The sequence below is a fragment of the Schistocerca americana genome, chromosome 1 (assembly GCF_021461395.2).
Source record: "Schistocerca americana isolate TAMUIC-IGC-003095 chromosome 1, iqSchAmer2.1, whole genome shotgun sequence".
NCBI lineage: Eukaryota > Metazoa > Arthropoda > Insecta > Orthoptera > Acrididae > Schistocerca > Schistocerca americana.
The window spans coordinates 105,154,459-105,168,132 of record NC_060119.1 but is presented as its reverse complement, the minus strand read 5'-3'; the positions used below and the strand labels follow the sequence as shown (position 1 = coordinate 105,168,132).

General features: G+C 39.4%; 1 protein-coding gene across 2 annotated transcripts in view; it reads left to right on the top strand.

Annotated features, from left to right (window-relative positions):
* The window catches only part of LOC124549316 (GTP-binding protein 1), a 152,985-nt gene that overhangs the window by 86,193 nt on the left and 53,118 nt on the right, over nucleotides 1-13,674 (top strand). For both annotated transcript variants that reach the window (XM_047125236.1, XM_047125237.1), the window contains exon 7: nucleotides 1,575-1,813. In XM_047125236.1, the coding sequence (XP_046981192.1) occupies nucleotides 1,575-1,813 (239 nt within the window). The remainder of the gene's footprint in view (nucleotides 1-1,574; nucleotides 1,814-13,674) is intronic.

The following is a 13,674-nucleotide window of genomic DNA, read 5'->3' as shown; positions in this document are numbered from 1 at the left end:
AGACTGCTGCTATTTATAAAAACATTGAATATTCCAGAATATGCAAGCTTCACAAACATAAAAAAACTTATGCAAACCTTCCAGAAATGATAAATAGAAAGTAATGAATGTATGCTGGTAGTCCGCTTTGAACTATCGACCCACTGCATACCAGCCAGCAACACTAACCGCTACTCCACGTATGGATGCGTGCAGCACTGCTTGCAGCAATATGTAGGACCAGTGAATCAGACATATGGTAAACTAACAGCCATCTCAGACAGATTGTAGTGTAGTTTTACAATAAGTTCATATTAGTCTTGTCATTTTGCAAATGAGTGTGCTTTTATCAGGGCCCAGGAATAAAAACAAAAGGAAAAGGTTTGCAAATATAATGCAGTGAGAATAATATGTTCAGCAAGTGGGGATGATGGACCTGAAGAGAAGAGTATAGTAGGAAAAGAGAGTGTGAACAGTGGACTTAAATAGTTGGGAGTCATGTTCCAGATTGATTAATAATATATTATCCTATTTTGATTGTGATGTATCCATTTAACTATACATTCCAGTCTTCACAAACAATGAAATTTTGTTTGTCATCACTATTTATTTCATACAGAAGGCAAAATTTTTCTGTAGTTAGTGGGAAATGTCGAATATTGACCTTTCACAAATTTAGCATTGGAGGGCAGCGTGGAGGGTAAAAATCGTAGAGGGAGACCAAGAGATGAATACACCAAGCAGATTCAGAAGGATTTAGGCTGCAGTAAGTACTGGGAGATGAAGAGCTGCGTCAAACCAGTCTCAGCACTGAAGACCACAACAACAACATTGAATAAAGTTTGCAGACCATAGAATAATTGTTTTGTAAATTGTTCTTTCTGTCAAGTTTTGAAATTTATGTAAGTTTAAAACACAAGATACGGAAGACAATTTAATGAAAAGCTAACTTTATACTAGTAATCTTATGAAATAATGTACAACTGACATAATTGTCACAGTGGGAAGGGTGAGTGTTATTTTCTTTCCTATAATATTACCATTTCTTCAGCTAGGTCGAGATTTTTGATTTTGATGACACTTTAAGGATGTGTATTCAAAGTCAACATTAAGTTCTTAGCCAAGCCACTGTATGTTGGCCTAGCTAAGAATATTATGTTGAATCTATGGTAACTACAAGAATTCCTAAAATTAGTTCTGAAATGTGAAAAAGGGCAGAAGAACTAATTAATCAAAATTCAGTTCCAGTGTTTTTAAGTGGTCTGAGAAAAAGAAGTAAATGCATTATTTTATGCTGGAAACTGCAATTTGCTTGTCGAAATGTAACTAACTTATTCTGTGTCATGCAATTTTTTTTCACATTTATTATTGTTTTTATTTAAAAGCAATATAACATTTCATTTGTTGTCTACACAGTTGAATCAGAAGTGAACATGTTGGTTGTTTTGTTTTTGTAATGTGACTGAACAACATGAAGATTGTGTATACTGTTCTGTTTTCATTTTGGGTACTTTTATTTATCATCATCATTATTATTATTATTATTATTATTATTATTATTATTATTATTATGTAATTTTGCTCCATTTTGGCAGGTTGGAGCCAATGCAGGGGTTGTAGGAATGACGAAAGAGCATTTGGGTCTTGCTCTTGCCTTGAGTGTTCCAGTGTTTGTAGTTGTGACAAAGATCGATATGTGTCCACCCAATGTTCTTCAGGAAACCCTTCGACTCCTAGTTCGAATACTAAAGTCGCCAGGTTGCAGGAAAGTACCAGTGATGGTCAAAACAAATGATGATGTTGTAATTAGTGCTACAAACTTTGTTTCTGAAAGGTATGTTCATAAAACAGTACAAAACTTGAAGGAAAATATATGTATACTATTTGTCTGTACAGCACGTCTTCCATTTTTGAAACAAATTTTTATATGTCTTGCTTGGTTATTTAGCTATAGATGAGATGATAGATTTCATGTCTTAGATTCATGCAACATAAAGGTTTCTCTTGTTATTGTGATAGCCAGTCTGCAGACTGATCTTATCCGTATTTTAATGTTCCTGGTTACACTCAACTACCACCAATTGTTTTTCGTTAATGTGTGGACTGTAGAGAATGTTAGTACTTTGTGTGTATTGCTTGGGTCAGGTAATTAAAGTAATGAAAGCTGTAGATATTTGATCACTTGACAAATCTAGTGGATGCCTATTACAACAAAAAATACTATTGAAGTCAGTAACATGATTATTTTTGTAGACATTTTCAGTGACTCAGTTAACTTTGGAAAATGTTACAATAATTGAAATCAGTTTTCTTATTGTACATCACTTTCTAAGTAACAGCATAAATGAGAAACCCACCCAGATGCCAGATTATGTATATCCAGGGTTTGAAGTAAGGGAAGGAACTGGGTGTTTCAGTAATAATTTTTGAGGCTGGAGGGAAAATTAAACAAAAGCATTTACTGAATGTTTGTGAGAGAGGACAATTCCATAAAACTGGAAAAATGCTGTAGTTAGCCTCCTCCATAGAAAAGGGGACAGTCTATAGACATGTCACCTCCTACCTAGTAGTAGTAGTAGTAGTAGCTTTATTCATCCATAGATCTCTTTTTATAAGGATATAGGACATGTCAAAGTATTTACAAGTTTAGATCAATTTAAAATAAGCTAATTCGTATACATATATTTTTGCAGACTTCTAGGTAGACATAATCATTAGTTTTACTCCTGGTATATAATACTTCTTGTACAAATAACTTGTTAAATAATTTAATGCCACACCGTTCACTCATATCTCACTATCAGTCACTCCACACACTATACACACATTGTTTCATAACACTTCACTCACTACACACACACACACACACACACACACACACACACACACTGGTGATGTATGGGCCATTTTCTGTACTGCAACTTCCCATTTGCTATCCTGAAAAACTGAGTCAACATCCCTTCATAATGAGTGATGTGTTGATCTCAGAAAGAGGAAGAGGTGTTAGTATTGTGCTATGCATAGCTTGGGGGGGGGGGGGGGGGGTGGTAAGTATTTCTAGAAAGTAAAAAGGAAGGAAAGAAACATAAAGTGAAGGTGCTATGTGGACCTGTAATCTACAAGATGCTCGCTACAATTATCATCAACCACATGGAACTAACAATTAGGGTTTCGTCAGAGAAAGGAAAATGCTAGCCTTAGAAGTGGATATAGGAAGATAACTGTTTGCAAGTAGAGAGCAGTGCAGTGAACGTAAATTACCGTTTTATCTGATATACATGAAGTTTTGAGAAAGCTTTCGACCCAGTTTAACAAAATCTATGCTGACAGCCCTTGAGAAATGAGGCAGTGACTGAAAATACATTAGTATATTGAATAATATATCTGTCAGTGTTACACTTCCAACAATGGAAAATCCAGTCACCACTCCCATCATGCACTGGTGCTGCTGTTCGCAGTGTGGCCTCAGCTCCCTGAGACTGCAGATGTGTGCGCAAGTTGCATTTGTGTGTGTGTGTGTGTGTGTGTGTGTGTGTGTGTGTGTGTGTGTGTGTGTGTGTCTACTGCTGACAAAGGCCTTAATGGCCGAAAGCTTTAATTGTGTGAATCTTTTCATTGTGCCTATCGTGACTCAGCATCTCTGCTATGTGGTGAGTAGCAACTTTCCTTCTCTGGTAGTGTTACACCTCCATTATACTTCTAGCAACTCAGTAGCCTACACTTCCATACCAGGGAACCAGCAACTTAAGGGCACAGGCTTACCGTATGTTACCTGCTGTAAGAAAGCCAGTCAGCACCTAGCGGGTGGCCAGGCTGGGCAGTAGTTGTAAGTACTACTGTGTGTGAAGTTTATTGTCATCATCATCGTCATTGCAGATAATAACCTTAGTGCTGCACTTATTTCTGTATTTCGGTTTTGATCTTGTCTTGTGCATCCTGCTTCATGTCAGAGAAACCTTATTTCTGCATGCTGTGAATTGTTATTGTGTCTTCTATTGTTGTTATTCAGATTTTGTTCATTATGACTTGGGGAGTGACAGTGTTTTGTAAAATTTCAGATGTGTATCTTTCCTTTCTTTCCTTTGTAAGATTTTTTTCTAGTTGTACCATTCATTAAGTTAAAATTTCTCTTATCTTACATTGAAAATCAATTTCAGCTTCATGTGATGTATTTCTTTACAAGTATTTGAAATTTGCTACCTTTCTACTATGTTTCCATTTGTTACAGTTTTGGATCTAATTTTATTTTCCCATAAAATGCTATCACCCTTGTTTTGATGTAAGTTGTCTGCAAGTTGTATGAAGCACAGAGTCTTTGCAGTTGATTTGTTACTTGTTGTACATTATTATCATTGTTAGCAATAATTACCTGGTTGCCTGCAAATAGCATTATCAGTGTGTGGTCTACATTTTTAAGATTGGATTGGATTGTTTTTGGGGGAAGAGACCAAACAGCGAGGTCATCGGTCTCATCGGATTAGGTAAGGAAGTCGGCCGTGCGCTTTCAAAGGAACCATCCCAGCATTTGCCTGGAGCGATTTAGGGAAATCACAGAAAACCTAAATCAGGATGGCCGGACGTGGTAATGAACCGTCGTCCTCCCAAATGCGAGTCCAGTGTGCTACCACTGCGCCACCTCGCTCGGTCCTTTTAAGATTAAATAGTAGTTCATCAATCCGTTCCAGAAAACTTTCATAAATTTTAAAGGGCACAGAGGATAAACTGCAGCCTTATTATAAACTAAGGATGATATTTCTCTATTTGAATTAATTTTGCATGCACTAATTTTTATGATTTCTATTTAATGTTGAGTGAAGCTCTGGTTGACAAGTATACAGAAGAGTGTGTCTCTTTTTAACACAATTGAAAGCTTGAAATGAAATCAGTGATAATTACATGTGTTTCCTTATTGTTCTGCCCATGTTTTCCAGTAAGCCCCCTTCAAGCTCCGTATTTTATCAATGCAGCTCCTTCCCCCACATGATTTCTGATATCTCAAACAAGTTCAACAATTTTGCTGATTCACCTTCTAATGATTTTTTGTATACCTTGTAGACTGTTTTTGTAGAGGGTACACCTTGAGCAAAACTCAATTTTTCTTTTTCTTTTTACTACCTCAAGGTAGACCCTCTCCAAAAACAAATCTATTTGTAAGCAGACAGAGACAGAAGAGCTTCAACCTCAAGATGATTATTTCAGTGCCTTGCCAGGCATTTCCAAGCAAATTCTACAATGAATTCCAGACACCACAGCAAAATTACATCAAAGTATTTTAAATATAAAATTCACTGCATTAAATTACATAAAATTAAGGAAATCCATGGAGTGGTAACAAGAAGATAATTCGAAACCGAATGATGATGCTGAAACTTTTGTGAAATGTGTGGGGAAGAAAAATAAAAATAAAAATGGTGTTTTGCTCAAGGCGGACCCTGTCCAAAAACAAATGTATTTTTTAAGCAAACATCGACAAAGATCTTCAACTTCAAGATGACTTGCAAACTGTTTTCAGTAAGCATATTCATCAGCAGTTTGACTAGTCTCCTTTTTTGCATATAGGGAGGGCCTGTTCCTTTGCAGCGGAATATATCTGTTTGCCCAACACACATTTTTAAATGTTATAACTATTTTTAGTATTTTATCTGATAGTATTTCAGTAATTTAGCATTATGTTGTGTATGCCAGTAAGTTTTTTTATGTATTTCTTATCTGTTTTAAAGCTTGTACTATATTTTACTGCTCTGTTATCCACTACAGCAGTTTAGCAGTTTCTTCCCTACTTGCAACTTACTTCTTCCTGTATAATTGTCCACAGGTCTTTGTAGTACCACTGTTCTTCTTGTATTATCTGGATTGTTGTTGTTTCTTTTACGTGTCTCGAAAGAAGTTTCAATATCTTGTAAGCTGATGCTGCAACCCTGTATGTTTGTTTTAATATTAGAGATGTTTACATCACAGCTTTCCTGTTGATGTTTTCTAATTATTTGATTACTCTCATTAAACAGTCCTCTATATAATACTTTGCTCTCAGGTGGTAGCATATTTCTGAAGCCCCTGATCTTTCTTTCTACTACTTTTTATTTCGTAATTCCACAATGTTACTTTCAGGGATTTTTATTTTTTAATTATTTTTTTAAAAAGTCCAAGGGCTTTTCCAGCTGCTGTTAAATTGTTTTTCTGATATTGTTCCATTCTTCTTTAATGTCATTAACTGACTTCATCTGAACTTTCTGTTTTTGTTATTTGTTTCTGATGTACTTTGTTTATTGATTATCCTTGCAGAAGATACTTTTTCCACTGTCAAATTGAATTTCAGTTTATGTCCATTTGTTTTTTGGAACTATTTAAGTAGTAATTCATATCTGAAATCATGAATTAGTGATCACAGTAAATTTCATCTCTGAGCCCTTGCATCTGTGAACAGTTCTGCAGTTTTCTCATTGACTAAAGAGTAGCAGGTAGTGCTCTTCTCGCTATCCACATCACTTTATGATCTATTATTCCTTAAATTATGAGTTTATAATTACCAGTTTATTGGAAGCTACAGAATCATACGAAATTCTTTCATTTCTATTTAGTGTAGCTTCTATATTGTTTCCTATTAGCTTATCTAATCGTTTATTTCCAGTTCTGCCATTAACGTCTGCAATCATTGTAGCTAACTTGAAACTAATCTGAGTTGTAAATCCTTATAATATTTGTCTGTTTTGTCCTTTGTAACTTTCTTCCAGTGCAAATGCAGCTATTATCAAAAGGCTTCTTCTGGTGACTTTGAATCTTGCAGCAGCAGTCTCTCATTTGTCCAGATATAAAATGAAATTCTGTCGCCATTTGTTGCTCATTAATATTATCGATTCAGCTGTTATTCTGATTTCTTGTTTAACTCCACAGTGTATCATAGTGTAGTTATTATCTACTGTTTTAATTCCCTGGAGTTTTCTCCTTGGCTTGAGTGCTTGGCAGAAGTTTCACAGAATCACTTTCAGACTGTTCCTGGCCCGTTCCACACCTGAATAGGAAAAATAAACACCTAAATCTTTCAGAGTGAGCTCTGATTTCCACCACTTTATTATTATGGTCATTCCCCCCTATGTAAGTGGGAGTCAACAAAATATTTTCACATTTGGAGGAGAAAGCTGGTGATTGAAATTCTGTGAAAAAATGTTATCATAATGCAAAATGCCTTTGTTTTAATGATTGTGATGCGAGCTTGCATATCGTAGGCGTGACACTCTCTCCAATATTTTGTGATAATACAACAAGAGATGCCTTTCTTTGAATTTTTTCAATTTATTCCATCAATCCTACCTGCTAAGGATCCCATACCATGCAGCAATACTCTAGTGGAGGACAGACAAGTGTAATTTATGTAGTATCTTTAGTAGATTTGTTGCAGCTCTTAAGTTTTCTGCCATAAAACGCAGTCTTTGGTTTGCCTTCCCACAACATTTTTCATGTGATGATTCCAATTTAAGTTGTTCGTAATCGTAATCCCTAGGTATCTAGTCTAATAGGCAACCTTCAAATTTGTGTCTTTTATTTGTGTAACAAAAATTTGATGTTTATAAAGCTGGCAACTGAAGAGGATTTTTGTTCTATAAATATGTTCCTCAGCTGCAGATATTCACTGGATCAAATGTTTTGTGTGCAATTTGATGGATTTTTTTTTATTATTATTATTCACATGGAGGACCTCACAATTTTTATTGTTCAGGGTCAATTACTACTTTTCACAACATGCAGATATCTTGTTTAAACCATTTTGTAATTTGTATTGTTATTCTGATGACTTTACTTGATGGTAAACAACAGCATCATCTACAAACAATGTAAGGGAGCTATTCCCATTGTCTCCCAAATTGTTTTATTAGATTACAAACTGCTGAGGGCCTACCTTGTGTAGAAATATGAAACCGGAATTTCCATGTAAATGGTGCTAGCCATCAGAGGAGGGCCTATGAGACCACGTCTGCAGCGCCTTCTGCTTCCTGTAACGGTTGACGATGAATGTCAGTGCACAGTAACCCAAGTTCCGTACATTGATATCTGTTTCAGACCCGTAAACATGTTGAGTTTTGTGCCTATGAACTACGATTTGTGGACAGCATTGGTTTTCTGTTACCATCTGAAGAAAACTGTTGTAGAATTGCGTCACATGCTTGTTAAAGCTTTCGGTGAACATGCTCTTGGGAAAACACAGTGTTTCAAGTGGTTCAAAAAATTCAAAAGTGTTGATTTTGACATGAGAAATGACGCGCGTGGGAAACCACCGAAAAAGTTCGAAGACACTGAATTGTAGGCTTTATTAGATGAAGATGATACTCAGACTCAACAGGAACGTGCGGAACAGTTGAATGTGATGCAGAAAGCCACTTCTCTTTGACCGTACCAGATCGGGTTGACGGAGGAGATAGAGAAGATCCAAAGAAGAGCGGCGCGTTTCGTCACAGGGTTATTTGGTAACCGTGATAGCGTTACGGAGATGTTTAATGAACTCAAATGGCAGACTCTGTAAGAGAGGCGCTCTGCATCGCGGTGTAGATTGCTCGCCAGGTTTCGAGAGGGTGCGTTTCTGGATGAGGTATCGAATATATTGCTTCCCCCTACTTATACCTCCCAAGGAGATCACGAATGTAAAATTAGAGAGATTAGAGCGCGCACAGAGGCTTTCAGACAGTCGTTCTTCCCGCGAACCATACGCGACTGGAACAGGAAAGGGAGGCAATGACAGTGGCACGTAAAGTGCCCTCCGCCACACACCGTTGGGTGGCTTGCGGAGTATAAATGTAGATGTAGATGTAGATTGAAAGCTATGTGGAAAATGCAGAAAGTGAGAAAATGGGTTCCACAGGAACTGAATGAAAGACATCAAGCAAATTGAAAGACCGCTTGTGAAATGCTGCTCACCAGATACAAAAGAAAGTCGTTTCTCCATCGAATAGTGGCAGGTGATGAAAAATGCATATATTTTGAGAATTCTATGCATCGTAAATCATAGGTGAATCCAGGCAAACCATTGACATCCACTGCAGGACCAAATTGCTTTGGAAAGAAGACAATGCTATGTGTGTGGTGGGATCAGAAAGGTATCATCTATTATGAGCTGCTAAAATCTGGTAAAACCGTTAACACTGATCACTACCAACAGCAAATGATTGATTTAAATCGAGCATTATGTGAAAAATGACCAAAATATGGAAAAAGGTAACAAACTAATATTGCTCCGTGATAACACCCCATCACACACAGAAAAACAGGTCAGGGAGATACTAGGGCATGCGACTTATTCTCCGGACTTGACTTTGTCTGATAATTATCTGTTTGCATCACTTGAGCACACTCTCACTGAACAATGCTGCAATTCGTATGAACATGTACAAAAATAGCTCGCTGACTGTTTCGTTTCAAAAGAAGAACTGCTTTCTGGCGTGGCATTCATAGCCTGCTGAAGAGCTAGGAGAAATTTATAAATAGTAATGGAGATTATTTTCAATAAAGACATGTGAGTATTGCAACCAAATTCCGGTTTCATACTTCTATAACTGGTATAACACTTCCTGGGGGACTGCCAGATTTTACTTCCATTTCACTTGATTACTTCCCATAAGTTACTGCAAACTGTGTCCTTTTTGACAGGAAATTGTGAATCCAGTCCACAACTAAGACAGTGCTCCATATACAAGCAATTTGATTGGAAGCTGTTTTTGAGGAGTGATGTTGAAAGCCTTTCGGAAATGTATGTATGAAATGAACGTGAAATCCCCTCTCGATAGCATTCATTACTTTGTTATCTGAGTCCTTGCTGACTATGTGTCAATAGATTGTTTTCTTCCAGGTATTTCATAATGTTCAAACAAAATATATGTTCCAAAATCTTACTGCAAATTGATGTCAATGATAAGTGTCTCTAATTCTGGAGATTACTTCTGTTTCCTTTCTTGAGTGTTAGTGTAACCAATGTAATTTTCCAGTCCTTAGGTTCAGATCTTTGATTGAGCTAGCAGTTGTACATTGTTATTAAGTATGGAGTTATTACATCAGCATACTCCAAAATGAACATAATTGGTACACAGTGTGTACCAGAAAACTTGCCTTTATTTACTGAAATTGCTTTGCTACACTGAGAGTATCTACTTCTAGGTTACTCATGTTGGCAGCTGGTCTTGATTTGAATCCTGGAATGTTTACTGCTTCTTCTTTGGTGAAGGAAATTCGGAAAACTGTTTTAAGTAAATCTTGTATTAGTATTGTTGTGATTGGTAACATTACCATTGCGCTCCTGCAGCAGTTTCCTGACCTGAAAAGTGTAACATGGAAAATGTGTTCTGACTCTTATTAGTTTACTTGGTAAGAAGCTTTCAGTTGCCAGCAGCACTACTTCTTTGAATTTAAACTACATCTGGCCTATGCCTATGTAATAGGGTGACAATTATTGAACTACATGAAAATCAATGTAAATTAGTTACATACTATGGCGTGCACACACCTTACTCAACATTTAAATGTCACTACAGATATTGGAATTTAGGTTATGACATGTTTGACTTGCCTGCAATCATTGGCGATGATTTAAATGTCACTACAGATGCAATGCGAGAGAAGGAAAGTTGCTACTCACCATATAGCGGAGATGCTGAGCCGTGATAGGCACAACAAAAGGATACACACAAACATAGCTTTCGGCCATTAATGCATTTATTAGCAGTAGACACACACACACACACACACACACACACACACACACACACACACGCAAGTGCAACTAGCACACACATCTGCAGTCTCAGAGAGCTGAAACTATACTGCGAGCAGCAGCACCAGTGCATGATGGGAGTGGCAACTGGTGGGGGTAAGGAGGAGGCTGGGGCAGGGAAGGGGGAGGGATAGTATGGTGGGAGTGGCGGACAGTGGAGTGTTGCAGTTTAGACGGAGAGTAGGAGCGAAGGTGCGGAGGGGGGAGGGGGTAAGTAGCAGAAAGGAGAGAAATAAAAATAAACATAAAAGAAATTAAAAGACTGGGCGTGGTGGTGAAATGACGGCTGTGTAGTGCTGGAATGGGAACAGGGAGGGAGCTGGATGGGTGAGGACAGTGACTAACGAAGGTTGAAGCCAGGAGGGTTATGGGAATGTAGGATGTATTGCAGGGAAAGTTCCCACCTGCACAATTCAGAAAAGCTGGTGTTGGTTGGAAGGATCCATATGCCACAGGCTGTGAAGCAGTCATTGAGATGCGGGGTATCATGTTTGGCAGGGTGTCAGCTACAGGGTGGTCCACTTGTTTTTTGGCCACAGTCTGTCAGTGGCCGTTCATGCGGACAGACAGCTTGTTGGTTGTCATGCCTACATAGAATGCAGCACAGTGGTTGCAGCTTAGCTTGTAGATCACATGACTGGTTTCACAGGTAGCCCTGCCTTTGATGTGATAGGTAATGTTAGTGACCGGACTGGAGTAGAAGGTGGTGAGAGGATGTATGGGACAGGTCTTGCATCTAGGTCTATTACAGGGGTATGAGCCATGAGGTAAGGGACTGGGAGGTGTAAGGATGGACGAGTTTATTGTGTAGGTTCAGTGGATGGCGGAATACCATGGTGGGAGGGATGGGAATGATAGTGGGTAGGACATTTCTCATTTCAGGGCATGACAAGAGGTAACTGAAACCCTGGCGGAGAATGTAATTCAGTTGCTCCAGTCCCAGATGGTACTGAGTTATGAGGGGAATCCTCCTCTGTGGCCAGACTGTGGGATTTTGGGAAGTGGTGGTAGACTGGAAAGATAAGGCATGGGAGATTTATTTTTGTACAAGGATGGGAGGATAATTACGGTCAGTGAAGGCTTCAATGAGACCCTTGGTATATCTAGAGAGGGACTGCTCATCACTGCAGATGCGACGACCACCGGTGGCTAGGCTGTACGGGGTGGACTTGTTGGTATGAATTGGGTGGCAGCTGTCGAAGTGGAGGTATTGCTGGTGGTTAGTAGGTTTGATATGGACGTAGGTACTGATGTAGCCATCTCTGAGGTGGAGGTCAACATCTAGGAAGGTGGCTTTGTTGGGTTGAGTGGGACCAGATGAAGCAAATGGAGGAGAAGTTGTTGAGGTTCTGGAGGAATGCGAATAAGGTGTCCTCACCTTCAATCCAGATAGCAAAGATGTCGTCAATGAATCTGAACCAGGTGAGGGGTTTAGAATTCTGGGTTTTTAGGAAGGTTTCCTCTAGATGGCCCATGAATAAGTTAGCATAGGATGGTGCCATGTGGGTGCCCATAGTCGTACCGTGGATTTGTTTGTAGGTAATGCCTTCAAAGGAGAAGTAATTGTGGGTGAGGATATAGTTGGTCATGGAGGCTAGGAAGGAGGTTGTTGGTTTGGAATCCATAGGGCATATGGAAAGGTAGTGTTCGATAGCAGTAAGGCCATGGGCATTAGGAATGTTAGTGTACACGGAGGTGGCATCAATAGTGAGGTGCAAGGCACCGTTTGGTGAAGGGAGAGGAACTGTGGAGAGTCGGTCTAGGGAATGGTTGGTATCTTTTATATAGGAGGATAGGTTCCAGGTAAAAGGTTGAAGGTGTTGGTCTACGAGAGCAGAGGTTGTCTCAGTGGGGGTACGGTAACCGGCCACAATGGGGTGTCCTGGGTGGTTGGGTTTATGGACTTTAGGAAGCATGTAGAAGGTGGGAGTGCAGGGAGTGGTAGGGGTAAGTAGAGAGATGGACTCTGGGGAGAGGTTCTGGGATGGGCCTAAGAATTTGAGTACTGACTGGAGATCCTGTTGGTTTACTGGAATGAGATCACTGTGGCATGGTTTGTAGGTGGAAGTATCTGACAGCTGATGGAGTCCTTCTGCCACGTAATCCTTGCGGTTCAAAACTACAGTGGTGGAGCCTTTGTCTGCAAGTAGGATTATAAGATTGGGATCAGTTTTTAGATGGTGGACTGCAGTTCTTTCTGCGGATGTAAGGTTAGTATGCATGTTGAGGGATTTGGGGAATGATGGTGAGGCAAGGTTCGAGGATAAGAAATTCTGGAAAGCTAATAGAGAGTGGTTTGGAGGCAGTGGGGGTGGATCACAGTTGGATGGAGGAGTGAACTGAGTTAGGCAAGGGTCAATGGTGGTCATTGGGTGAGTCTGATTGGTCGGGTTGGTGGCGAAAAAGTGTTTCCACTGTAGGGACCGGAAGAAGGAGAGAAGGTCTTTAACTAGTCTTGCATGGTTGAATTTGGAAGTGGGGAAAAAGGTGAGGCCTTTGGAAAAGACTGATATTTCTGTGGGACTCAGGCTTCTGGAGGAAAGGTTCATGACTGTGTTGCGGGTCTGTTTAGGATTTGAGTTCTGTGTGGTGGTGGGAGGGAGTTTCAGTGGGTGGGGTAAGTGTAGTAGGTCTGCGAGACAAGGTTTGTCAGCTATGAGAGGGTGTGGGGGAGGTTTGGAGGTGGTTGTAGAAGTGGTGGACAGTGGTACTCCGAGGCGGGAGTAGTAAATGAGCAGGATGGAGAGCTTTTGAGGTGGCGTTGTGCACGTTGCTCAAGTTCCTGCAGGGCAAGAGTTTCAATCTGTGTGATGGGTTCCAGGAATATGGGATTACATAGCAGGAGAATTTTGCGGATGGAGAGAAGGTACTGCAAAGAGGATTTGACTTGGTTGATATGGTTTTGCAGGATTATGTTGGTGAGGGCTAAGGATTGGCGGAAT